The 27,888-nt window shown below is 50.3% G+C and overlaps 1 protein-coding gene across 4 annotated transcripts; it reads left to right on the forward strand.

The window, feature by feature from the left end:
* The first annotated feature begins 208 nt into the window (after window positions 1–208).
* On the forward strand, window positions 209–27,888 carry Suds3 (SIN3A corepressor complex component SDS3). 4 transcript variants are annotated; one of them, XM_048422860.3, is made up of 14 exons: window positions 209–581; window positions 2,491–2,560; window positions 4,881–4,936; window positions 8,538–8,609; window positions 10,122–10,141; window positions 10,846–10,956; window positions 11,459–11,615; window positions 16,464–16,559; window positions 17,502–17,563; window positions 17,715–17,736; window positions 18,410–18,515; window positions 24,362–24,446; window positions 26,390–26,475; window positions 26,564–27,888. In XM_048422860.3, the coding sequence occupies exons 1-14, from the start codon at window positions 224–226 to the stop codon at window positions 26,586–26,588; spliced, it is 1,326 nt and encodes a 441-aa protein (XP_048278817.2). In that variant the 5' UTR covers window positions 209–223; the 3' UTR covers window positions 26,589–27,888. The 4 variants fall into 4 exon arrangements, with proteins under 4 accessions (XP_048278817.2, XP_085537493.1, XP_085537495.1 ...); XM_085681367.2 differs by having other exon boundaries at window positions 26,390–27,888; XM_085681369.2 differs by lacking the exon at window positions 10,846–10,956.

A 27,888-nucleotide genomic window follows, 5' to 3' on the forward strand; every position in this document is an offset into this window, starting at 1 on the left:
TTTAATTTTGACTCCGGGCGCCGCCTGGCGGCCCTTTCTGGAAGTGTCCTCCCAACTTCGGGGTCCTGCCCGCAGCCAGAGCTGCCCAAGAATATGCCTGACTCCAGCGACACCTTCCTTCACCCCTCCCCGTGGACGTTCGATCGAGCATTCTTAAGAAAGCGATGAAGGCGCTGCTGTGTGAGAGAACGTGGAGCCCGGCGTCTCACCCATTGCCTCGAGAATGGCGGCATCAGGCTGTCACCGGGCGGCCTCCGACCCGGAAGTGGCCGGCCGCGCTAGGTCCCCGTTGCCCAGCGCGGGCGCCGGGGGCGGAGCTCGGCACCGGGGCAAACCGGGTGGCGGCGACTCCGGCTCCGCGAGGTGGGGGCCGTCCGGGGCGCAGCCAGGCGGCCGCGATCTCCGCGGGACACGTTCCGCCGCGGCCCGAGGCAGCGACATGAGTGCCGCGGGGCTGCTGGCTCCCGCGCCCGCCCCGGCTGCAGCGCCGCCCGCCCCGGAGTACTACCCCGAGGACGACGAGGAGCTGGAGAGCGCCGAGGACGACGAGCGCAGCTGCCGGGGCCGCGAGTCCGACGAAGGTGAGGTCCGGGCTGCGATCGGGGCCCGGGGGCTATGGGGCAGGGGTCAGAGGTCGCCAGAGCTCTCCAGAGCCAGGGCTTCCTGCTCGGTGTCTCAGATCCTCTCCGGGTGTCATCCCTCGAACTGCACTTGGATCGGAGTGATGCCCAGCTTCTCTCCTCAAAATGCTTAAAACGCCCTGGCTCCACTTGGGGACCTGGAACTAGCCAGGTGTAAGTATTTATTTTTCTGACAACTACACCAGCTTTGTGACCTCAAGGTGCCCAGCCTCTTGGCTGCCCACCTGCTGCGGAGTCGTACGGAGTCCTCACTTCCTGGGTGGGTATAAGGATTAAATCCGCTTTGCCGCTGTGAAGCAGGCGCAAGGGGAGGTCGGGAGTTGTTTTCTGTCCCGAGTATTTTGCATTTGCATTCTTGCTTCCCAGAGCTCCACTTCTCGATATGGACTTTGTGTGCTCCAGTGGCTAGTGTGAGGGACACCCAGAGAGATTGAGGAAGGAGCTAGCTAAGTGGAGGAGAGGCTAATAGCTAGAGAAGAGCGGAGGGGAAAGCGGGGCGGCCTTTGTATGAGTGGAGTATAGTATTCTGGCACAAAGTCGGGCTGTAAAAAGCAAAAACTACTTCAACTGCTCTCAAGGAGAATCGTCCTACTCATTCTAGTCTCTCTAGTGCCTAGGGACATAGCTGACTGGCTCTTGACAGGACCTCCGTGAAAGTACCTTTCCAAAAAAAAAAAAAAAAGCAGCATTTGCAGAGCAGAATGTTGAAGGAACTGGTTGCATTTGGTTTAACCCCATTAAAAGGCAAGGCTTAACCAGGGATTTTTCAACGTAAAACGTTGCATTGCTTTTAATGACCACAAGGGGGTGCAGTGAAGACGAAATTGATTTCCTTCTTCCATGTAGGAGTTATTGGATTCAGCTATTTGCCGAAGACCAGTTTAAATTATTATTATTATTATTATTATTTAGTGTATATATAATATTATATATATGGACCAAGTGAAATGTCTCAGCCGTTTAGAGCACTTGCTGAGTCTTCAGAGGATTTAGGTTTTGATGGCTCATAACTGTCTATAACTCCAGCTCCAGGAGATCTAGTGCCTCCTGACCTCTGATCTCTGTGGGTTCCAGGCATGCAGGTGGTGCACCCACATGCAGACAAAGCACCCAGACATACAAAACGAAGTGAATATAATTGAAAATGTTTTTTCGTTAATTTTTGTTTATGTGTATGTCTGTGTGCCTGAATTTATGTGCACCACATATGTGCAGGTGCCCTTTGAAACCAGAAGAGGGTGCCAGATCCCCCAAAATGAGTTACCAGACATTATAAACCATCTGGTGTGGGTGTTGGGAACCAATCCCATATCCTCTGCAAAGAACAGCCTCCAGCCCCTGTTTTTAAATATCTATTTTTGGCCATGCAAGGCTTTGGAACAATTTTTTAAAAATTATCTTGCACCTCTTTTTTTTTTTCATCTGTTAACTCTGAAAGCATTTCAGGTTTAGAACTGGATGTGTTGTGGGGCCAGCCAGCCTCCTTTTTATTGCTTGTCTCTAATGTGTGTGTGGCTGGTGATCATGTGCATGCCCCCATCCTCTCTGCACTGAACTATGCACTCTACCACTCTGTGGCCTTCATCAGGACTGCCTCTCCCATGCGCCTCTCCTCTTCTCTGACTGTACAGCATAGAAAAACAGATTCTCAGCATAAACCCAAGATAGAAAAGGCATTTTCTCTTTTGCTTTAACCACATTTACTATATTTGTTTTTGCTAGAAGGTTCATACAGACCCACACTGGGTAGAAATTTATTACTCTCCCAGGTGCCCACCTATCATGCTGTCATGATATCAGTTGTGTGTCTTGTGATCTCAGCCTTCGCTTCTTCCCTTATTTCATGCAGACACTGAGGACGCTAGTGAGACAGACCTGGCAAAGCACGATGAGGAAGACTACGTGGAGATGAAGGAACAGTGAGTCTGGCTTTGTGCCTTTTCTCTGGAGTAGAGCGTCGGGTCAGTCTTCACAGAGACTCCGATTCTGACCTCAGTGCTTGCAAAGCTCGCATTTTCCTGCAGTTTCCCCCCGGCCGAGTCTGAGAGTCTTCTGCTGTGAGGCTCTCCTGCCGGTAGGCTAGCAAGAGCTGTGCTGGAGATGATGGAGTGAGGGCAACCAGGCCATTGCAGACGGGTGTGGAAACGGGTGCCCAGAGACATGGGCGGCTTGCAGGCCCCTAGCCCCGTCCCAAATGTGGGTTCCTGCATAGCTGGGACTGCAGCTGCGTCCCCTGTGCTGCCCCAGACTTTGTCTGTGTCAGCTAGGCGGGAGGGTAGGACGTATCAGATGATGTAGGGTATCACTCGGTTGTTCAGGATTCTCTGGAAACCGTTGTCACCGGGGATGCCGTTAACTCCTCACAGTCCTCCTGCTTCCTACTCCTAAGTGCTAGCTTGCAGCTTATGGACAGCACACCCAGGTTTCAGGAAGCGGTGGCTGGCTCTCTTTTGAGGCCTTGTTGACTCTTATCTCGAGACCCTGTGGGATAATTTTGAACCCTTCAGTTCCTATAGGGCAGATAGTCCACATTTCTCCTCCCCAGCGTTTCCTTTCTGATGTGTGTGGCCATCTCTGCACTGTCATTTTCAAGATTTTGAACCCAAAGGACCAACTCAGCCAGCTGTGTCCAATGCTGACACAGGTTACATGAATGATTCACATGTGTGTTCTCTCATTTGACACAGGTTACATGAGTGGTTCACCCGTGTGTTCTCAGTTGCACCTGGGAACTCTGCCTGGCCTTTCTCTTGTGCCCACTTTTTACTGGGGAGTCTGCCTGTTTGAAATGCATTGTCACAGACTCTTTTCCTGGGGCGGGATCGTGATGGATCTGGTGTCCTCCCCGCCCCCTGCCTCCATCACTCTGCAAGCCTCTGTTTTCAGGACTCGGTGGCAGGAATTGGCTACTACCGCTATGTGGCGGGACTCGATGCTCTGGGTCCCACAGACTTCTCAGACCCCATCTGGGCGTCTGCTCCTCTCTAGTCCTGGTCAGGTTTCAGAAACAGTTTTTCCCCCCCAAAAGATCCATTTTATTTGTTTATTTTTTATGTGTTGGTGTTTTGTCTGCACGTTCTGTGTACCACATGTGCGGTGCCCTCGGAGCTGAAGTTTCAGACTATTGTTAGCTGCCACGTAGGGGCAAGAACTGAACTTGGGTCCTCTGGAAGAGCAGCCAATTCTCTTAACCTCTGAGCCATTGTGATGAGAACTGGTTGGTCTCTGTCACAGTGAACAGGAGCTGCACATCAGAGTTGTCAGAGAGAGGGGCCTGGGCTGGGGCCCCTTAGCCTCTCTCTGTTCTGAAAAGAGGTGTGTTTCATTGTCAGCCTTTCTGAGGAGTGGGAAGGTCTTTGAGGCCTTTGTTGTTGCTATTGTCACTGAGAAACTGGGGGTGTTTTCCATGTAGAAGCAGAAGTATTGCCCCCAGGCGAATTCACCTGGATTTCACAGCTCAAATGAGCTTGCCTGTGTGTGTAGTTGCCCACAGTCCCTCGGTGTGAGCAATGAGAAGAGGTCACGTTGCTCAGTGTGTCTTGTGCCCTTGCCCAGCCAGGGCTGCAGAGCTTTCTGCATCGAGCCTGAGTTAGCTTTGTGTTTCTGATCCTGGAAATGCAGTGGGGTTACACTGTGCTGTCTGCAGGGGAGGTGTACTGAGGGCGTCTCCTTGTTCTATCCACCATACATGCTGTGCTGTCTGCAGGGGAGGCGCACTGAGGGCGGCTCCTTGTTCTATCCACCATACATGCTGTGCTGTCTGCAGGGGAGGCACACTGAGGGCGGCTCCTTGTTCTACCATCCATGAGCCTTTCAAAAATTACATTTTCATGTGTGCGTTTTGTGCCTTGAGAGGGTTTTGCCACGCTGTACTGTGGCAGTTAGAGGACAGCTTGCAGGGGTTGGTTCTCTCCTTCCACTGTGTTGGTGCCAGGGCTGGAACTCTGGCAAGTGCTCTTACCCTCTGAGTCATCTCCTCAGTCCCTTTTTTCCACTTATAATTTATTGTAGGGTTGTGTAGGTATGGTTGATACTGAAGAACCCTTAATGTAGACGTGTGTTAACGCCACCGCTCTCACTTTTGCGTGGTTCGCACTGCTTCGTGGGGCTGTACACTCTGTGCTGCAGGCGTCCAGGGGCGTGTCTCTTTGTGACTCCCCTTCTTTGCCCTTATGGTGCCCCTAGGGCAGCCTGGTCCTGCCGGTGCTGAGCAAGAGCTGAATTCTTCCTCTCTTCCAGGATGTATCAGGACAAACTGGCGTCTTTGAAGAGGCAGCTGCAGCAGCTACAGGAAGGTAGGTGTGGGGCTGCCTGGGCCTCCACAGTGCCTGAGACTGAGAACCGGCTCCTCAAGTTCTATGACAAGTTTGCACCCCAGTGTCACTGCTTTTGAAGGATGTGACTTTGGGGCATGTCCCATCTCTTGTCCCATGTCCCATCACATCATCTACCAAGTGAAGAAAGAAGGGCCCAGAGCAGAGCATTGGCCATAGTGTGAATCTGGACAGGTTAGCTGCCGCCTCTGCAGCACATTGTAGGGTACCTATCAGTGCAGCTGTTCTTCCTGCCAGGAGCTGTGGTCTGGGCCCTGGTCTGTAACATGAAGGCCGCTTGCTTGTTGGGGCTTCTGTCCCGCCTGATACCCCACAGCCAGCAAGCCCCAAAGAAAATCACACAGAGGACTCCATAAGATTATAAACTCATTGGCACTTAGCTCAGGCTACTTATTAGCTCTTATAACTTATGTTAGCCCATTATTTTTATCTATGTTAGCCACACGGCTCAGTACCTTTCTCAGCGGGGCAGCTTACATCTTGCCTCTCTGGTGGTCTGGGCAGAACTGCTGAGGGAGCTTCCTGCTTCCCAGAATACTCCTGTTCTCTTTGCTCCACCTCTACTTCCTGTCTGGTTTTCCCACCTATCCTTCCTGCCTGGCCAATCAGCATTTATTTAAAACATGATTGACAGAATACAGACAATTCTCCCACACCATTTTCCCCTCTTTTTTTTTTTTTAAACAAAGGAAAATATTCATAGTCCATTTGTTGGGAATGTGGGCCTAGTATTCCAGGCTACTTCCGGCTGGTTGGGACCTAAAGAAAATTTAGAATTATCATCAAGTCCTGACTGGAGTATCCTTTGAGTCTTGATCGTCTCGAACAGCATCTTGAATCTGTTCTGGATGTAGAATTCTGACATCTGGGCCATCTGTTCCTACTGGAGATTTCTCAGGTGGTCTTCCTTGATCAAACTGGATTTTTCTTATCTCAGAATGAATCCACAGCCTCTCATTTTCTGTGGAAACAAAAGCAAATCCTCTTCTCCAAAGTAACATACCTTTTGACTTCAATTTTGAAGCCAAGGTATTTTCAAAATACCTATCTTGGATTAATTCAGCAGCATTTATAAACAAATAATCTTTTAGCAGCTGTTGCTCCTTCCTCAGCATTCAAACAATTCAAAGAGAGCATAATAACATAACAGTATCATAATAATATCATATTATTATATATATATATATCATAATAATATAATATAATAACAGTATCATAATAATAACAGTATCAAGATTCTCAGTGTATTTTCCATCTTTATGTGGCTTTACTTTAACCTCTATTTCTTTTATTTTTACTTTTACTTTTTGAGACAGGTTCTCTGTATATCTTTGTCCTGGAATAACTCTGTAGACCAGGCTCTTGAACTCACAGAGATCCATCTGTCTCTGCCTATTCAGTGCTAGGATTAAAGGTGTCTGCTACCACACCTTGAAGTCACAGAGGTCAACCTACCTCTGCCTCCCAAGTGTTGGGATTAAAGGTGTGTACCACCACACCCAACTATTTTCTTTCTTTCTTCCTTCCTTCCTTCCTTCCTTCCTTTCTTTCTTTCTTTCTTTCTTTCTTTCTTTCTTTTACATTAAGAACTTTAACTTTTAGCCTACATATTTTTAACACACTGTAAACCATTTAGAGTTTTTCCTTTGAATCTCCCTTTAATGTATATCTCTCTTTTTCTGACTACATGAGTCTTTAAGGAGAGGATTAAAGCTGTGGCTTTGACTGCTAAATCCAGCCTATTCCTTAGCTTTCCAGCCTCATGGCAGAGGTACCGCTGGAGTCATTTTTATTGCCACAACTCTACAGCGTTTCAAGGTCCCTGCCAACAAGCAAGCTGCAGCATTCTGCTCACAGACCACACTCAAGTCGAACTGCCTGCCTGAAAGAGTCAAAGAGTTTGCCCTGGCAGGACAGCCCAGAAAGCCGGCATTTTAAAAGGCTCAACTTTTTTCCTGCTACAGCTAAAACCAAAAAGCATGCGTTCAGCTTTTCATCAACACCGTTTAAGTGTTTCGTGGCAGGACCTCTTAAAGAGCTACAGGGTTTTGCAGCTAAAGCTGAGTCAGGAAGCCTCTCTTAGATGAGAGCGCTTGCTTGCCTCTAGCAAGCAGAGCAGACCCGAGAAATTGCTGCCACCAAGAAGCCATGCTATATTCTTTTCCAAGCTTTCTCAAGCTTTCTGTGGATTCAGTTATCCATGTGGGCGCCATTCTATAACATGAAGGCCGGCTTGCTTGTTGGGGTTTCTGTCCCGCCTGATACTCCACAGCTGGCAAGCCCCAAAGAAAATCACACAGAGGACTCCATAAGATTATAAACTGATTGGCACTTAGCTCAGGCTACTTATTAGCTCTTATAATTTGTGTTAGCCCATTATTTTTATCTATGTTAGCCACACGGCTCAGTACCTTTCTCAGCGGGGCAGCTTACATCTTGCCTCTCTGGTGGTCTGGGCAGAACTGCTGAGGGAGCTTCCTGCTTCCCAGAATACTCCTGTTCTCTTTGCTCCACCTCTACTTCCTGTCTGGTTTTCCTGCCTATCCTTCCTGCCTGGCCAATCAGCATTTATTTAAAACATGATTGACAGAATACAGACAATTCTCCCGCACCACTGATCCTTTGCTGGGTACTGTGCCAACAACTGCTTCCTACAGATGGGAGCTCATGACAGCTGTCTTGGGGAGAGATGAACAAACAGAGGTTTCAGGGTTTGTACCTGCACCGTCTGACTGCCACGGGCCACATGGCTAAGTCTCATAGAACTGATAAAAATTAACAATCTGGTTCCTTGGTTGTATTGATTGAATTTGAGTGCTGAAGTAGCCCTCACATAGCTACTGGCCACTGTATTAGACATTGCAAAGGTAGAGGTTTTCGCCATTACAGAAAGGCTTCCCGGATAGTGATGATAGAGATTTCTGTCCCACCTGGTTCCACTGCCATTCATTTCCAAAGAAACACACAGAGGCTTACATTAATTTTAAACTGGTTGGCCTATTAGCTCAGGCTTCTTATTAACCCTTATAACTTACATTAACCCATAATCTCTGTTATCTGTTTTAGCCATGTGGCTTGGTACCTTTTATCAGTGAGGCCTTCTCATCTTGCTTCCTCTGTGTCTCAGTGATGACTGCAGACTGAGCCTTTCCTCTTCCCAGAATTCTCCTGTTCTGGTTGCTCCACCTATACTTCCTACCTGGCTACTGGCCAATCAGTATTTTATTAAAGCAATACAATGACAAGTCTTTACAGGGTCCCATAGCAGGATAACCTTGACCTAGACTTCACTGTAAGGGAATGGCCTTCTCCAGGAGAGGGGGCCCATTGTCTTTGACTGTAGGACCCTGTGATCGGTGTCATCTGGGTGTCTGTGCCCTTTAATGGCCTCACTCCCCGACCCCAGGGTCTGATGGGGGCTCCACGTGGTCTATCGTCTTGTCTGCTGTGAGCCTCTTCTGGTACGGCTCTAGGCCTGCTCCAGATGCTAGAAAGTGACTCAGGTGTGGGCACAGCGGGCTGATTTTCTGAGTCACTCTGTGCCTTGTGACTGCCCCATCAGGTACATTACAGGAATATCAGAAGAGGATGAAGAAGCTGGACCAGCAGTACAGAGAGAGGATCCGGAACGCAGGTAGGCCTCCAGTGTGCACACGGTACTGCCTGCCTTCTGCTTGCCCATGCTCACAGAGTGCGGAGCTGTTCTCTAGAGCACACCCGAGTCTTCCACTGGGGCAGAGGTGAGGGACGGGCGTGCCAAAGTTGTTCACCTACCTATCCTCTAGGAATCTAGGGTGCCAGGGCTGCTGCTGCGTGTGTTGCTCCTTGCTTGGTGCACTTGGTGGCATAGTGGGCAGCTGAGTTGCTGGTGTGGAAGAGGTTGTAGTTCAGTGTGCCTGTGGTTTCTTCTGTGTCTGAGAGGAGGGCTGTCATCTTGTTATGGTCTCCATGTGTTTCAAGCACTTGGTGGCATGGAACATGGTCTGCTCCACAAAGTGTTTGCTCAGGGTGTTTGAGCATCTGTGCACATTGGTACTTGGAGCATATTGTCCATGGTTTTAGGAAACTCTCTATGTCATTGGCCAAGGATCCCCATCTACAGAAAATCAGCGAACAGTAGGAGTTAAAGAACCATGTGGTAGCTCCTGTGCCCACGGCTTCCTTGGCTGGAGTGACTTCCGGGATGAGTGGTTTCTCTGCCTTGAGTGCTTTTTGTCAGACATAATGCCTGAGCTCATCGTCTGAGTTCTGGAAGTCTCAAGCTCCATGGGGTGTGAGAGAATGTGCTTTTCACAGGGAAATGGGTCTTCAGGATTTGAGGCTTGCCAAGGAGAACATGGAACTTGCGACACCCAGAAGTTTCTGGTCTATCCATGGTCTATTCATAACCCATACTGACCCAGAAAAGATGGGAGTCACAGATACCTTTTGTTTCAGATGCTGGCTTTATCAAAGCATGCCACCTCCCAGTGGAGGCTGCCGGGCTGTATGAGGGTCTCTAGAGGAACAGAATTGATAGACTGAGTCTCTACACAATGGGGGGGTGTTTATTAGAGTGGCTTATGGGCTGTGGTCCAGCTAGTCTAACAGTGCCTGTCTCCCAGTGGAAGGTCTGAGAACCCAGCAGCTGTTGGAGCTGTCTCAGCCGGACCAGTGTATGCTGGACTCCGGAGGAAGTAGGCTGTAATGGCAGTGAGGGCATGGACTTGCCAGAGAGCTGGAGGGCAGGCAGGCGAAGAGCCAGCGTCCTTCTTCCTTGTCCTTTGTACAGGCTGCCTGCACAAGGTGTGCCCAGATTAAAGGTGATCGTCCCACTTGAAATGATTTAAAAGAAAGTTTTCTCACAGCTGGACCCAGTCCCTTAGGTTTTAGTTAATTCTGGGTATAGTCAAGCTGATAACCAAGCATAGCCATTCCATAGGTAAACAGTTACTAATTGTCTGGAGTACAGTAGGACTAAGGAAGTAGAGAGAAGGGCTTGATGAATTTGGGTCTGTCAGGGAAGCCCAAACCCTTGTCCTAGAGGGATGCTGCCCACTCTGAAAGCTTCTATATGGACTCTAAGGTGGCTGTGTTGTGAATTCTGATACCCTTATCTAGAGGGACGGTGGCTGGTCCACTCTAACTGCCGTTTTCTCTCTTTCAGAACTCTTCCTCCAGCTGGAAGTAAGTACCCAGGGATCTTTTGGGTCTGCAGGCTCCTTCTGAGGCTGCGGTTTGACTCTTGATCTGCCGGCCTCTCCTTCTGTCAGCAAGTATTCAGTTTGGAACTGTGTCTGCCTGAGGAAGGGATGCTGGCGTCTGCTCAGACCCTCCCTCCGTCTATTCATGAGTATTGTGCGGTCCCTCCTGACCACACAGGGTTGGAATGTCACCCCTCACTGTTTGTTGTTTTCTTGTTTAAAATCTAATTTATATACGTGTGCATCAGTGAGTGAATACCATGTATGCGGGTGCCTCTGGAGCCAGAAGGGAGTGCTGGATTCCCTGAAACAGGGGTCACAGGCAGTTGTGAGCCACCCAGCATGGGTGCTGAGAACCAAACTCAAGTCCTTTGGAAGGGCAGCAAGCATCCTCACCACCAGCCTGTCTCTGCAGCCCACAGCCTGTCTGTTGACGTCCGTCTCACACTGTGACCACTGACGTATCTCAGGGCCATGTTGCCTGGATTTGATAGCACCCCCCACCCCAGCCCAGTCTCTGAGTTGGCCCAACAGATCCATCCTACGCTAGGACTTCTCTGGGCCTGGAGCAAGATGGAGTTAATGTTTCCTTTCATGTCACAGGCAGCTTCGGCCATGGTGCTGAGACGAGGGCCTAGAGGGTTATAAGGGCCTAGAGGGTGTAAGGGGTGCTTTTCGGTTTGTCAGATTCACATTACTTGGAAGACATTTTTATTAAAATCAGTTCGGCGCACACAGTCGCGGCCAGGCAGAGCGTGTACTCCAGCCCACAGCCCACAGTCATCACCCAGGACACTGGTGAGATTTCACAAGTAGGCTTCTAGGCAGTTTTTTTTTTTTATTAATAGCTTAATTTTGATGCTTGAGTACTTGAAGGGTCATGCGCCTAATGAATGGTCTGTAGTTGCTTTTGTTTTTAGGGGTCAAACATAATAGCACGCTGTCTGGCTTTAATATCATATAATTAATTCTAAATGCAGAAACTTAATCTGGAGTGGGCTGTTTTTACTTGAAATTGTGTCCTTCCAAGAGGGACCCCTTGCTAGCTTGGAGAGACTCAAGTTCTGTTTTGACGCTAAAGTGTCAGACTCATGATGCGGGGAGAAGGGGGACCCGGGTGTCAGTGCAGTACCCTGGAGTGAGCACCACTACATGGCTGGGTTTGGGGCACCCCAACACCCCTGGTTCCACAGGTCAGTGTGGGTGACCGAGGTCTCAGGCTTTGCTGTTGCTGAGGTCGGAGCCGGAGGCGGGACGGCACCTGTGGTCAACCACCCCAGCCATATTTTCCTTTGATCAGACTGAACAGGTGGAAAGAAATTATATCAAAGAGAAGAAGGCAGCCGTGAAGGAGTTTGAAGACAAGAAGGTGGAGCTGAAGGAGAACCTGATCGCTGAGCTTGAGGAGAAGAAGAAGATGATTGAGAATGAGAAGCTCACGATGGAACTGACCGGAGGTACGGAGCCCTGGGCCTGGGCGCTGCCTCAGGGAGAGCAGGCTTCCTGACCAAGTCAGCATTTCACCTCCACCCTGAACCAGCTGGGGACTTGGTCAGGCTGCTTAGCTTCCCGCTGTAGAGGGTCAGGTGCCACCTCATCTCACAACTGTGCCTTTGGGTGTCTGCGCATGACAAGCAGGCCACGTGCAGGCTGTGGTTTGGGCCTCACTGTGCCTTGTCGGCTGCTGTTTGTGTCCCTCACATTCCCAGTTTCTCACCAGAATCACCTGGAGATCGCTGTGGTTCCTACAGGAAGGTGGCTTTGTGTGTCTCTGCGGTCGTCTGTGTGCTCAGAGCCCGTGTGTGATTCCTTCAGGAATCTCCTGAGCGTCTAGAGACTTCAAGACTAGTTTCCTTCCTAGTCAGCTGGGATTTAGTTGTCACCAGGGAATTGAGCAGGTTACAGACAGGTCTCGGGGGAACTGTGGCGACACCATTCCCGTCTACAGACTGGTGCCTCACAGGAGGTAGGGAAATTAGCAGGAGCTTGGCACTGACTTTGTTACAAGTCAGCATTGAGTTTGTCACCTGGCTATCTAGGTGCTGTGCTCTTCTGACACCCGAAAAGTTAATCTTCATCCTGTCCAGAAGGTTCTGGGGCTCTGCGAGAGCCAGTTTTAACAGGGCTCTGTAGGACTTGCGAGTTTTGTGGAAATCCTTGGCTGACTTTGGATCAGAAAGTGGGCAGTTACAGCTGGTGTGCCCCTCTGTGGTGTGCTGTGAACCAGCTCAGCATCTTGTCCACACACACTGACCGCCCCCACACACACACAGATCCCCCCAGTGGGTGCTGGAGCAGTGCCTGGGGGCTGTACTGCTTAGCTCCCTCAGTGCTCTTTCCTCGGGCTGCACGTGGTGCCACCCTCTTGAGTACCATTCCCCCACCTGTTTTTGTCCCGCATGCCTTTTTCTTGATGGTGGTTGTGACTGGCATTGGTGCTTTATGGCTCTCTGCTGGGCCGCCGCTGTTCCTGAGGCTCCATTGGCCTAGTGGGACATCCTGTCCATGTATAACTGCTCCCGCTCCCCCGGCAGGGAAGGGCGTGCTCACCTTACCTAGGCTTTGGTGTCCTAGTTACTGACAGGCAGCGGGTTCTGCTCAGATGGTTTTATAGCCAGCTTCTGAACTGAGACAGAGGCAGAGAAGACAAATAAAGGCCAGGAAATCATTTGTAATGCAATAAAGTAGATAGCAGAAGCATTTAAAGCTGCCTGTGGACAGAAAGGTACTGACGTCCTTCCTTAAGCCGTTCAGAACCTTGGTGTGGAGAGCGTTGCCAAGGTAATGATGGAGGGCGGGAGGAAAGGCACTGAAGCTAGAAGGATAATGGGCCTTCCCCAGATGGTGCTGCGCTGGTGTTAGATGGAAGGCCTGATTTCCTTCTAGCTGACTGACTTGCTTCGCCTCTGAGGATTGATGCCTAGATTTGCTGCTTCCAGCTCCGTCCAGAGAGGTGTCTTCAAATCGCCATTTCTGCTTCAACATGGATATTTCTCTTAAAAAGTAAATGAGAGGTTGCTGAGAAAGACCATAAGAAGCAGGTGTCTCAGGCCACCTGCTCTGTCTGAGCACTAGTCACCAGGGACTGGGGTCTGGGAGTGCAGGAGGCACTCCGCGTCCTCAGCCTCCCGGGACACCAGGTTCTGATTGTACTTGCAGTGCTGTGGACTTGCGGTGCTGTGCTGTGGAGGCGAAGCTGCACCCGGCCAGCGCCTGCTGCAGATGCAGTCACCTGAAGGGCTGCTGGGGGTCTGGAGCGAGGGGCTGTCCCAGTCCCAGGGCCTGCCATGCCCTGCTGGGCCCCTCTGTGGTAGGGAGGTTGTAGGCAGAGTGCACTGATGTGACCCTTTTAGCTAAGGCTAAGCTACGTGACCAGGATAGGCAAGGAGATCCTCATGCCCTTTAAGCATCAGGAGCCTTATCTTTTTTCTTTTTTCAAGATTTATTTGTGCGTGTGTGTATGTGCACATGCTCACGCCACATGTTTGCAGTTGCCTGCAGAGCCTGGAGGAGGGCACCAGATGCTTTGGAGCTGGAATTGTGGGCCATTGTGATAGACCGACATGGGGCTAGAAATCGGGTCCCTTTCAGGAGCAGGCACTCCTAACCACTGAGCCACCTCTAGCCCAGGCTTGGTCATTTTTAATCTGCCTCTCATTAGTCAGCCGCTCTGTTGCCGCTTGGATTTTTGCTCTTTTCTGGGCACTTTCTCGGGTTCCAACCAACCTTCAAGCCCTTGTTGGCAGCCACTCATAATCTCAGGAAAAGCTGTGGATTGGTGAGGAATACTGGCTTTGTAGTCGGTGCTGTAAGTAATCATAATGGCAAGGTAGAAATCCGTTGCCTCCTGTGAGGCCTGGGTGACTCTCTGCAGGCTCTCATGCTGAGAAGAGCCCCATCTGTCACAGGCTCTTCCCGTGGGAGCCGTCTTGCCTGGTGAGGGAGGACGCAATGTCTGGAGGGCTCACTGGCACAGGGCAGACCCCTGCTTGCTTTGGGTGTTGTTTGTAAGTGGCAGCACTGATTCAGAAGTGCCTCACCAGCCCCAAGTCCCCAAAGGAGCTGGCTAACTCAAGCCATGGTCCGACGTATTCCTGTTCTCCCAATTTCATTAGGCTGGCTCTTTCTATACCGTCAAGTCAGGGCAGTGAGACTGCTGGCTGATCTGCCCTGGTGGAGTTTGTATTTGGATAGTTCCCAGGTGACTAAGTTGCCACACCTCCCAGGTTTAAGGCGAAGTAAAGATGTAACAGGCTCGTTTAATAGGTGCGAGGCAGCACCTAATGTTGCAGTGAAAGGGGAAGTCAGGGCAAGGGCTGTGCAGAAAGACAGCTGCAGAGAGAGGGAGGGGACAAGGTGACCTGACTTGGTGGGGGCTGCATCTAAATGGCAACCCCTTATCATGGGCAACATTGGTCTCTTCATTCCCACCATGGTTTGGCTTCCGAACACCTAATGTTGATCTGCGTTCCCTGCTTCCCTCCATTGTGGTCACCCCTGCAGCAGTGGCTTGTGACAGCGTGGATGAGCCTGCCAGCCTCTGGAGATGGCTGTGCTCCAGTGGGGCCTCCCTGGCTGTTGCAAGCCTCGAGTGAAGTGTATGTTTCAGATCACTGCGGCTCAGTTTTTTCCAATAGCTAAACAAATTATAATTATTTTCATCTCAAGTACTGGGGTCAAACCCAGGGCCTTACTTACACTAGGCAAGTGCTCTGCCACTGGATTACATCCCTCACTGACTGAGCCGTCTCACCAGCCTTATTTATCATTTTCCTATGGTGAAAACGTTAAACAATCTTAGGTTCCAGTGGCTGTTTTGAAACACTCAGTATTCTATAGTTAATTCCAGTCAGTGCATTGCAGTAGGACCCCAGAACTCTGCCCTCATCAAGCTGGGACTTCATAGTGACGTGCCTGTCTCCCTCCACCCTTCCTCTCCCCTTCCCGTCGGCCCACTCTTTCTGCTTCTGCTTCTTCGCTCCCTTAGACTCCACTTAGGAGGAAGAGCTCGCTTTATGGCTGAAGTATGCTAAAGGAGGCTTGAACTGCAGAGGGAGGTGGGACAGGAAGTGAGGCAGCAGCCTAGGGAGCACAGAACAAAAGGCAGTTGCCTGTTGTAGTATGTCAGGAGTTCCTCTAGGGGCTCTAGACTCCACTCTGTCTTCTGCCTTCCCTTTGAGGCAGGCCCAGCACTGCCTGGGGTTCCTGTGTCCAGCAGGGTTCCTGGCAAGTGGATTGGAAGGAGCGAGACTGTTGAAGGCAGATAGAAGATGGTTTGGCGAGACCTGTGGCTTGTCCAGGGGATGCTAGATAGTGCCTCTCCCCCACAGAAGCCAGGGAGCCTTCCAACACAAGGCAGCTGGATTGGGTCTTTGGAGGGCCACACATGATTGAGGCTCAGGTGTCTTCTCCAGTGTTGTCACACTCCAAATATTCACTTCAAAACATTTTTCATGATTTACTTATTTTTATTTTACATATATTGGTGTCTTGCCTGCATGCATATCTGTGTGAGGGTATCAGATGCTCTGGAACTGGAGTTACAGATAGATAGTCGTGATTTGCCATATAGGTGCGGGAATTGAACCTTGGTCCTTTGGAAGAGCAGCCAGTGCTCAGCCATCCTCCAGCCCTGGGAGTTTGAATTTTATTTTGTTTTATTTTATTTTTATGGTGCCCATGTTGAGCTCTCGGGCTCGTTGGCCAAACTCACAGGAGCTGATGTGTGGAGCTCGTGTGTAGCAGCTCCTGCTGGCATGAGAAACAACTGTGGCAGCGTCAGACTACGGTGGCCAGGCTGGCCCATCCCGTGTGGGAGAGCAGATGTGTGACTGTGCTGGGGGAGGAGAGATCGCCCCGCGTGGAGTAGGTTCACTGTGTGGGTCATGACCTTAGCAGGCTAGAAAGGCTAAGATGGAAGGAAGCTGGGAAGAAACCTGGTGGGATCAGTGGCCTTTGAAAGGGCCTTCTGCGCCCATGAGCTGCAGCACCCCGCCTCTGGGATCCCGGGTGTCCTGCCAGCCCCGTGGCCTATGACTGGGTTCTCAGCTTGAGGAAAAGAGGAAGAGCCCCTTAGGTTTTGAGGGTGCCGGAAGAAGGCTGCATCTGCCATAATGTTGGGGTCTTGGCCTGGGGTGTACCTAACTTAGCTAGCCTGAGCAGGTAAGCACAGAGCCTGTGGTCTGAGCTGGGGTTGTGTGTAGACAAAGCATGCACAGTCACGTGGCTGTGATGGGGTGGCCATGGAGACTCCAGCTGGCTTCGGGGCAGTTGGATAGATTCACCCATTTCCGTTCTTGCCACAGATTCTATGGAAGTGAAACCCATCATGACCAGAAAACTGCGGAGACGACCAAATGATCCTGTCCCCATTCCAGACAAGAGGAGAAAACCGGCTCCCGATATCCATTTGTGCCAAGCTTGAACCACATCAGATCCTTTGCTTGTCTGTTTGCTGGTGTCTACAGGGCCATCATCCCACAAAATAGCAGTGATGCTGAATGGGAAGGATGTGTGAAATAGTTACCCACAGGCTGGGTTAGCCATTTAGCCTTGGAGTCTTCAATTGCTTTTTGTGGGAGAGATTTCCAGAAAATGGTTATGTGGAAAGATACTCTGTTGGAAACAGCCTGGTTTTAACACATCTTTCCAGGTAGGGGCAACTTACAATGAAATGTATAAATTAAGGACAGACTGCCTGCCATGGTCCCAGTTACTACCTCTGCGTTAGAGGACTGCAGGCTGCCGTGGTCTACCAGTTACCCGTCTCTACACTAGTGGTTGTGGGCTGCCATGGTCTACCAGTCACCTGCCTCTGCACTCGTGGGTTGTGAGCTGTAGGAAAGAAACTGTGTAGCCGTAGACATGACCAGTGACCAGCGGAGCAGCTGTTCTGTTCCTGTTGAGATTAAATGTAGCTCTTTGTCCAAAGTGGGTCTGTAATTCATGTGCCACCAGCAGAGGGCACCGTCCAGGTCCCTTCACCTTCACAGCATGATATAAGTCACTATGAGGCTAGACTTTCCCTGCATGTCTGGAAGCCTTCAAATTTGGGGCAGAAGTGTTTTCTAAACTGAGGTGAAATTGTCAGCTTCCTGTACATGTTCTCTAACGAACAGCTTCCCTTCCCTTCAGAGCAGTTTATATGGTGGGGGTGTTGAGTTCCCCTGCGCCCGGTGACCATGACATTTAGCATGAGAGTTAACTCTTTAAAGACAAGTTCTTACCTTAAAAACAGCATTTACTTAGCCTGGGCCTCGCTAGTCCCAAAGTGTCAGGAGCATGTGTGCCTCTGTCTCCTCGGAAGCCGTGCCTTTCCACCATGTTCCTTTAACTCTTCACACCTCAGTTAAACTATTTGTTAACGGACGAGCAGATCATGGAGGATCTGAGAACGTTGAACAAGGTACAGTTGGATGCTTTTGATGTGTTTGGAAGCTCACATGTGTCACTGTGTTCCCCTGTCACTTGTTAAAGTCACCATGACATCTCTGACACTTTAAGTTGCTTCTAAAATGATTTCCTCTGAGACTTTGTTGTTGTTGTTTTTCCTACAGCTTAAGTCGCCCAAGAGACCAGGTGAGTGCTTAATGACGTTGCTGGTCTTCATGTCCTGTCGCTGGAGAAGCGTGTGTGGGATTCTCGAGAGTAAACTGCTCATTGTTTGCCTGCGAGAAATCATGAAAAGCAACAGGAATCATAAACATGTTCCTTTTTTAAAAGCCCACTGTATTATTTTGTCTTTTCCTTAGTATTTGTTATAAAGGAGACATTTAATTGGCTGTTGAAGGTTCCCTTCTTTGTAGGCATCAGGTCCACGTTCAGTTCTGAACGAAACCATAGGAATGTTCAGTGTCTTGCGCTCTCTGGAGCTCAGTCTCCAGCATTACCAGTCCAGCGATGGTCTGGTCCTGGTGAGGCCTTCAGGCTGCTCCTGGCGCTCATTAGTAGATGGGGCAGAGGCCCTTGAGACATTCAAGAGTTTTTGAGTGAGCTATGCTGATTTGGTATCTACACGAAGTCTAGGATCAGTGTGGTGACCTTCTGGCCATGAGAGGCCACCAGATTGCAGGTGCTTATGCAGTCAACACAGGGGTCCCTGTGGATAGCCACTGTACCAACCCAGGCAGCACAGCAACTGCCTCTAAGTACAGTTGAAGGGCTTGCTGGTCAGTATTGCTGCCACGCCCTGGTGTGTCAGTCACTGTGTGCCCTTGTTAGGCTCATCGTCTCGGTGTCTCTGATCCTGCAGCTTCCCCATCCTCTCCTGAACACTTGCCTGCCACACCTGCAGAGTCTCCAGCCCAGAGATTCGAGGCTCGGATAGAAGACGGCAAACTGTACTATGATAAAAGATGGTGAGTTGTGCGGAGGGGGTCGTGTGAGCTGCTGTACTGTCCCAGTAGTTTCTCAACTTACGTTTTCATGTATTTGTTTAGTTTCTTTTGGCGGTGTTGGGGCTCAAACCCACGTGCTGGGACTCTGACCCAGATTCTGAGTATTCAGTGAGATTCCATATGAGGACTGTGAGTGACCAGCTGGTGGATCCCTCCATGAGGTCACTGAGAGCAGTATTTCCCCAAGAGTGTCCTATGGATTCTGACCTCCTCCCTCCAAAACCAAACAAACAACCGTGTTGTTGTCTCCATTCTAGAGTTTGCAAGCTATGTCCCTGCCTAGCCGTGGGTGTGTGTCTGCTCTGCTCCTCTTCTCTGTGCTGACTGTCCCTGCCCAGCCCTGACGGTGTCTGCTCTGCTCCCCTGTGTGCTGACTGACTGTCCCTGCCCAGCCGTGACGGTGTCTGCTATGTTCCTATTCTCTGTGCTGACTGTCCCTGCCCAGCCCTGACGGTGTCTGCTCTGCTCCCCTGTGTGCTGACTGACTGTCCCTGCCCAGCCCTGACGGTGTCTGCTCTGCTCCTCCTCTCTGTGCTCCAGGTTGCAGGAGAAAAGGATTCTGTGGTCTCACCAGGTCAGGGAAAGGTCTTGCTGCCTAATTTAAGTGGGCTCCCTTCTCAAAGCTCCAGGTTTCTCAAGTTAGAATATTTTTATTTGTTAGCTGTGCTCTTTTTTGGGACATTATTCCAGCTTTCAAGGTGTTCCAAGAAGTGTAGTTGGGAAATGGCGTCCTAAAACAGCTCATTTAGACGGAAAACTATTTGAAGCATTCAGATTGCCTGTGACTTTCATTGGAAACAGTTGAAATGAACTGGGGAAGCTCATACATTATTCATTCGACAAACACTGTTTAGACCTCCTAGGTATTAACTTGCCATTAATTCTGCCATCTTTTCAAAGATCTGTAGTGTTTCTGTGCAGACAGGACCATAGGTAGGAATGGCTACACCCTGACTTCCTATTGGCTGTATGGAGGAGGCGTGGGCCACTGGAGGACTCTGTTATTACCATTTATAATGGCCTTGTGATAGCTCTTGTTTCATTCAGTGTTTTTATTTAGCCAAAAGTTGGCAGATGAGAGTGATGGTGTGATCTTGTGACTTAGCGTTGGTCACACTTTAGATCATCACCTCACTGTCCGTGGTCCTGGGACCCCAGATGCCAAAATCGTGATGCTCAGTTCTCTGCATAAAACTGTGGTGTGCAGAAAAAAACTAACCCTGGGCCCGGCAATGGGGCTAAGCAGGTCAGAGCGCCCATGCAAGCCTAGTGGCCTGGTTTCGTCCCTGGAACCCACAATGGAAGGTGAGATTCAGCTTCTGAAGTTGTCCTCTGACCTCCTTATATGTACCTTGGCTGTATTGACTGTAGTACAAATGTTGTATAGATGTGCCATGTTGTTAATCGTCAGATTCCCAGCGTTAATGTCAGTTTGACATGTGGGACTTATTTACCAAGGCTCATGTTAATACGACTGTATCCTCCTGCTTGTCCCCCAAATACTTGGTTTGTGCAGTTTGCTAAATCCAGACAGTGGAACCTTCCATGCAGACTGTTCTGTCAAAAACTTAAAGGTCAAGTCAGGCCTGCAGGTTGTCTCACCTGCTTTAGTGCCTGTTGGCTGCTGCAGTGACTGTTGCCCTCACAGGCGGCTCTTCTCTGGCCGCCTTCCAGACAGTCTAGAACAGTGTGCTGCCACTAGGTGGCAGGCCCTAGCTGCTCAGCATTAGGAGCAAAGTGAGGTAAAAAATGTATGTAATAATGACAACCGAATAACCCTTAAAGCTCAGGCTACAAGAAGAACAGCTCCTGGGGATGACAGGCTCTATGATTCTCCGGATCTGGAATCTTCCAGGCAGTGGGATATTTCAGAGTACGCTCCTTTTGTAACCGAGGCCTCCTCTACCTTTCTGAATTTGGTTCTGTGACTATGAGGCATGTCTCAAGGAGGAAAATGTAGTAAAAAGAGGGGCCCGCAGCGACTGGTGTCTGGTACTCTTAGCACTGGGGTCTGAGGTGTCAGAACTTCTCGCCATCTTCCTCATGTCAGCGGAACAAGTCCAAATACAGTGTCTTCTGAACACGCACTCACCTTTTTGCTGAATTGCGAAGTTGTTTATTGTGCTGTTAAACACATTTCAGAAATGGCATTTCCTTTCTGGGCTTAGCGCTGTTCCTCTTTGGTTTCTGAAGTCAGAGCTTCTTTCGAGGCACTGGCGACTGGATCTGCCCTGCCCTGCCCTTATTACAAGTCCCACCTTGAGGTCTCGCCTGCCCGGAACCAGCCTGTCACTCCGCCAGGCCCCGGGTGTTCTGTTCCTTTGTCTCTGAAAGCTTTCTTTGTTGTTTCCTCCTCCTGCAGACTCGGCCCTTGGCTAAGAGAGCTTCTGAGTGCTGGGCGCCCCTTCCAGAGGTGGGGTGCTTTCTGCAGAGTGTGTTTCCTGGGGGCTGTAGTGACATCAGCAGTGTAGAGCTGGGTAGGGCACCATCTTGGCATGGTCCAGCTGCATCCCTGACTTCGCCTTGGTCCCCTGCTTTTATGCCATTTATTTAGCTTGTGCTGTCAGTTTGCCTTATGTTTTGATTTAGACTAATGACCCCTCACAGAAAACACTCTGAAAAGAGCCAAGATTTTAAAATAGCTAGCTGAAGGCGCTGCAGGGTATGTGCGCTTTTTCTCTCTCCCTCTTCCCCCCTCTCCTTTCTTCTCTCTTTTCCCCCTCTCCCTCTACTCCCTTCTACACCATCATGTGGAGCCACTAATGTGACCAGAGATGGCATCACTCCTTGCTGAGAAGTTGGACCCCTAGCTGTCAGCTGACCCCAGGGCCTACAGGGCCTGCTCCCAGCCTCTGGAACTGTGATGTGGGTCAGGTTTTATCAAATGAAGTTCATTTTATTATGTCGATATTAGGAGTCCCTATATAGTACATAGAATTCAGTTGCTTCTCCTCACTTAACATACCTACTTTGGACCAACCAAAAAGTAACCATCCAGGTTTGCTGGGCCAGCATTGAAAGACCCAGAGTTAAGGTCTTAACTAGGGTCCATGTCAGCATTCCCATTAGTAGTAAGTCAGGCTGGCATGCAGGACTCAGTTTCAGAGGCTTTAAGCGTTTTGTCCGGCAGCTGAACTGCAGCTTGCCCATGGGTTAATGAGAGGGGAAGCACATTTTTGCAAATTTTCTTTTACTGGTGTAGCTGCAACATTTTTTTTCCTGAATATATTTTGAATTCTTATAATTAAAAGATAAATTTGTGTTAAGGTTGCCTTCTATTTGTTGCTTTTTTTCTTTAAAAAGAAAACCTTATTTGAACACTAATTTCTGAGGACTTTTTGAAGAATTTAATAGAATTCAAAGAATTTAATCAATTTGATATCCACATTCCCCAAGGCTACTGTGGGGTGTGTGAGAAACTCCCTGGAGATTGAGGGCCAGTTGTTTTGAGAACCTGCCACTTGGGAAAGTAAGCTGGCCAGCTGTGCTGTGGAACAGCCAAGGGTTGAGGTGGACACTGACCCCACCATGTGGTAGGCGATCAGGTGCTGGTCAGGTGGCTGGCTTTTCCTGATGTGAGGAACAGTTCCTGAAGACTGTGGGGTGTCTTCCAGAGCTGGCCGTCCTAACAGACCGCCGTGGTCCACTGTCTCTGTCCTTGTCTCCCAGGTTCCATGGCTCGTAGGGCGTGTCATCTGCTTTCCTTGCAGCGGGGAGATCATAGTCAGTGCAGTGTGCACATGAGGACCTGTTTCTGGATCCCAGCACCCATATAAAGGCTGTGCATGGTGGCGCGGCCCTGTCATTGTGGTGCTGGGGAGGCAGCAACAGAAGGACCCATGGAGTTCATGTGACAGCCAGTCTAGCAGAATTAGAGAGTTCCAGGGTTAGTTCCACCTTGTCTCAAATAAAAAATGATTGAGGACACCAAGTGTTGCCATCTGGCCATACATACACGCACACACGCTCGCGCGCACACACACCTGTTTATTGTAGAGAAGTAAAAGCTGTGCAATAAAAATAATAACACAACTTATATTTTATAGATTTTATTGGAAGTTTACCCAGCTTTCTTTGTGTGTATAATGCACATGTAAGGACATGTTTTATTACCAGTGCTGTACCACTGTGGACATCATGTTTCCGCTCAGCTCCATACTGTTTTCTTTCAGGCTGGTGTCCCTCGTGCATTCCCTTAGATCTTTGTTGAACGACTGGCCAGCAGTGTTCCGTTCATGTCTCTAGCTCCATAGTGACTCGGTCCCCTTAGAAGCTCCTTGAGTCCCACTCTCCCTCTTTTGAAGGCTGTCAATGTCTGGGAATGCTGACTCTGGTGCTGCAGAGAAACCAAGGCAAGTGTGTGTTGCCGTGGATAGTTGGCCTCCCTCATGCTGTGTGGTGCACACTATGGACCTTGTGACAGCCCCGTGTAGCATAATGAGGCATCTCTGGCCAGTGACGGCAGCATAAACGCTTGAATCTCAGCTGGTCTCCTGCTGCGGTCACTTAGGATCTGCACCCTTCCGGTGTTCTTCTCAGGGAGTGCATTGACTTGGCAGCCTGAGAGCTCAGCTCCCAAGTAGGGTAGAGAGTGCGTAGAGCCTGGCTGGAGCCAGCTCTGGGTGGAGCCTGGATTTGGGCAGTAATTCTGTCATCGTTCCCATGAAATGGTCTGCTTCTTCCCCCAAAGATACACCAGCAAGGTGTGGGGCAACAGTTCGTAGGAGCTTGAGGGTTTCTCTGCCAGCTTAGTGCAGCCAGGGTTATGCTCCTGGGGCCTGGGGGCAGCCAGTTGCACCTTCCTCCTGCTGTCCCCTTTGGGCTTTGGCCTGGCTCCCTCTTCATTCTTGCTGTTGTATTGAGCTTGGGTAAGTTGGTCCCAGCGCTACCCTGCAGGGCAGAGAGCCTGTGCTGGGAAGAATGAGGAGCCATGACCTGCTGCTCCCCTTCACAGCCTTCCCAGCTGTCCCAGCCAGAGTGGGCCAAGGCAGAAGCCCTTTGCTGCTGCTCGTGTGGGGACTGTGAGCAGTGCCTGCTCAGTGTTTGCCCTTAAAGCACCGAGAGCAGCGACCTTGTAACTTCTCCAGCTCCACGCATGGTCAGTGGTAAACACTGTGGGTGTCTCATGAGTCCTTTTCAGTGCGTGGCTAAAATAAGGATGGAATGCAAATTTTCTTCTTGTTGATGACGTAATTAGACAAGTAGAAAATCAGTCACCAGACCCTTGTGTGTGTTTGGAGCAGCCAACTAGGGTATGAGGCCAGAAAGTGCAACAAAATTGGCATATAGTCCTAATAATGAAGGAAATTATAGCTGGGCATGCTGGCTTTGCTTAGGCCTGTAATCCAGCTACTATGGGAGCTTGAGTGGAGCGCCTGCCCAGGGAGTCAGCTCCGTGGTGGAGCACTTGCCCAGGGAGTCAGCTCCGTGGTGGAGCACTTGCCCAGGGAGTCAGCTCCGTGGTGGAGCACTTGCTCAGGGAGTCAGCTCCTTGGTGGAGCACTTGCCCAGGGAGTCAGCTCCGTGGTGGAGCACTTGCCACTTGCCTAGGTTTCAGTTGGTCCTGGGTTCAGCCTTCCACTGAGGGAAAGCAGATTACAAGGCTCTCCAAACTTCCCTGACCAAACCTTTTGTTTTCCTTCACAGAGGGCTAAGGTAAGTGTTGGTCCACAAGAGAGACTTCTAGTCTAAGCTGGAAGCTTGTCTGCCTGCTGGAGTGAGGGTTTCTGTCACTGTGGTGTTTGGTTTTCCTACCCCTTCCTGATTTTTGTTTGTTTGTTTGTTTGTTTGTGTCCTGTTTTTGGCAGGTACCACAAGAGCCAAGCCATCTACCTAGAGTCAAAGGACAACCAGAAACTGAGCTGTGTGATCAGTTCAGTGGGAGCCAATGAGGTAGGGATCAGATTTCTTCCCCCTGAGGAGAGCAAACTGCTCTGAGAAGTGTGGAAAATTGACAGACCCAACAGAAAGCCCCACCCGAAAGCCCTGTGGAGTCCTGTCTCATGTGGGTTGGGTCAGCGCTGTCAGGGGAAACTACCCACACACAGAGTCGCCCCAATCCCTTGTGCCTGCCTGAGCCAGTCCTGCAGCTCCAGGTGCTGTGGTGGCCATGATGTGCTCCTGGGCAGCTATGGTTTGGGCGCCGCTGAGCTGGCAGCCCTAGAGGAGAGCAGAAGGCAGGGGCACTGGTACCTGGTGCCCTGGTGCGGCTGTGCGCTGACCAAGGCACTGGCTCTGGGGAGGACTCACGTGTGTTTGATTATTTAGAACTTCCTCTCCTGCACACCAGCAGGCTTGTTTCTTCTCTGAGGCTTAGTGGGGCACTGCAGGCCCAGCACCCAAGAAGTGCGCAGTGAGTGGGTACTCATACTGTCCGCTGCATCTCCAAACTGTCTTTTCAGTCTGACACGCCCTGCTGTGCCTCTGGAGAGCGAGCTGCCAGGCCTGCCTCTCGGAGCATTTTCTGCAGGATTAGGTCTGGATCCAAAGCTGCTCAGTGTGCTACCCAAGGATGCTGGGCTTGCCCTGGGGCTCCCTCTGGCCCTTCATTAGGAAAGCATCAGCAGTGTCTCACTTACGCCATTAGAAGTTTTGAAAAGTCTGGAACTTTTAACTGCATTGACCTGATCTTTTTTTATCAGTCCACAAATGTCTGCAGAGAAATCGATTTTTCTGTGACTCCCTGTGTTAACGATTTGTGCCAATGCACGGGAAATCTAGTGAAACCGGATTATGAAATAATTTTAGCCTCTGGTTTTCTCTCAGCCCTCTGAATCAGAAATGCCCACACACGTGACCAGTTTGCAAAATGATAGTTTGCTTGGAAGTTGGGGACAGCCCCATTCTTCCCTAGGCTGAGAACCGGAATGGGGGTCAACCAGAAAGACATGGCGATCCCCAGCCAAGAGGCCTTGTGACTGTGTGGTGGGCTGCTCTGCAGAGCACACAGGCCTCCTTAGGACCTAGTGACAACCATCACATTCTGTCAGAGTGTGCTGTGAGGGCTGGCGAGCAAATGGTGATGCTGAAGTGTCTCTCAAAGGGCTGAAGCCTCAGGGCATCAGAACTGTGCCAGGTGACGGAGGGGCAGCCCTCAGTCCTTGGGAGTCACCTCGATTTTCAGATGCACTGTCCCGTAACTCTGGAGCCGCCTGGCCTTCATGGGCACGTTAGGCTGCTAAGCCCGAGGGTGGGTGATGCCTGGCTCAGCACGCTTGGGGTTGGTTTTCTGTTTTCAATGGTCTTGCAGAAGGCTCAGCTTTGTGCTTTGTGGTGTGTTAAAACAGAGTTTTAATGTTCTTACATCTTTCTGTCACTCAGTAATCACACTAGACATGAAGCGGGACTGAGAGGAAACCTACAGACTGAGCCTGGTTTGCAGAGAACTCTGCAGAGTCTGTGGTGGGGTGAGGGGGGCAAACTTTGGTTCAGGCCTCTTTCAGGCCATTTAATTATCTCAGTCACGGAGAGCCAGTGAGAGGAAAGAGGTATTGGGAGGCGAAGCATCCCGTAATACACCCTATGAGGGTGGCCAAGGGGCTGTGAGGTAGGAGCTCCTATATCAGGCTCTAGCAAAGTGTGTGTGGGGGGGAGTTGGACCAAGGGAAATATTTTTAAATTGGCTTGAAAAGCTGTTACTCCGGAGTGCGTGTCTTTTGGATGTTGAAAACCACGATCACCAAGTCCAGAATCCTGGTGAGTGAGGCAGACATGGAGTGAACTGTCAGGGCCGTGCGGGTGCTGGCTGCTTAGACGGCCCTTCAGCAGACGCTCCCTGCCCACACCAGGCCCTCAGAAGCCCGTCTCCCTCACCTACCCCTCTCGTGTCCCCGCAGATCTGGGTGAGGAAGACCAGCGACAGCACTAAGATGAGGATCTACCTGGGCCAGCTGCAGCGTGGGCTCTTCGTGATCCGCCGGCGGTCAGCGGCTTGACCTTCCTACACACTTCCTCTCCCCTGACCCTTTTTCTGGAGTGGTTTTTATTTTTGTTTTGTTTTCTTCTAATAGAAAACTCTTAACTTACCGGGACTAGCTGCTTGGCCTGGAACATGGAGAGTGCTGTGGGATCTTCAGGGCCCTCACATGCCGGCCTCTTCCATCTCTGTACCGTTCTTTCCTGCCTCGGCTTCCTCCAGAATCAGTCACCAGAGACTTACTCTCAGGAGTATGGGGGTTTCATCCACTTTCCTTTTTATTTTTATTTTATTTTTTTGTTTATACTTGATCCTTTTTTTTTTTTTAACCCTCTTTTGAGTTTGAAGGGGAGCTCTTTTTTAATAAGTGTCTTGAGGTCTTTCTCCCATGAAGAGCAGCGAATGTGTTTTCCTGTGTGATCTGATTGGTGGATTGTGTGCCTGCTTCCCTTGTTAGGCCCGGAAGTGTGGGGTAGGAGAGTTCTCTCGGCTCTGCCGTCTCCGAGAAATAAATGATGTGTAGCATCTCGTCTGCCTTGCGCGTCTCCCTGGCCGAGCAGCTGGAGCTTCAGACTGTATCCAGTGGACGGGGCTGGGAGAGGGGACGGTGCACGTTCCTAGCACGCTGGAGTTACCAGTCTCTGGATGTTCTTGAGTGCACTTGATTTATGTAGACACGCCTGTCCTTGCTCAGGGTGGAAGAAGTGGTAATTTCAGAAATTTCCATTTGTAATTCCTCCCTCCTGGGCTAGAAGATCACGTGTTCTGCTGTGGTCTGGGTCTACTCTGCTAGGTGGGGTGACAAGGCGGGCATTGCAGTAACCAGCCTGTGTCTGCTGGATCCACCACAGAGTCCCTGAGATTTGGCCCATGTTGGTAACAAGGAGAGCTCTGCCGTGCTGCAGCCACCCAATCTGTGTGCTGTCTCTGGAGCACCCCCAGTGAGGCCCCCGTCACGGGAGAAATGACTAGCGGGGCAGTGGGTTCTTTGTGCTCTAACCGCCACCGCTCCTGTGTGAAAAAGTGGGTTAAAGCAGCTGCCCCCATCTCTGTGGACTCCAGTCGGCTGGCCACATTTCAGAGCCTCCTCCCCCACCGCGGAGATGGGGTTTCTCTGTGTAGCCTTGACTGTCCTGGGAACAACTCTGTAGACCAGGCTGGCCTCAAATCTGCCTGCCTCTGCCTCTTGAGTTCTGGGATTAAAGGCATGCGCCACCACTGCCTGGTCTTTAGAAATCTTTACAAATAATCTGTTTTGTTCTTAGCCCCTTGGACTCCATGTTGCCTCTTGATGTGGACGGGTGGCTCTGACTCAGAGGAAAGACTGTACAAACAGACGTATTGTTTTCATTTATGTCCATTGTCTCTCACTGGGATTTCTAAGAAACCATGATAAATGATGATGTTTATTAATTAAAA

This window comes from Myodes glareolus, chromosome 2, assembly GCF_982192425.1.
Source record: "Myodes glareolus chromosome 2, mMyoGla1.1, whole genome shotgun sequence".
In the NCBI taxonomy this organism is placed as follows: domain Eukaryota; kingdom Metazoa; phylum Chordata; class Mammalia; order Rodentia; family Cricetidae; genus Myodes; species Myodes glareolus.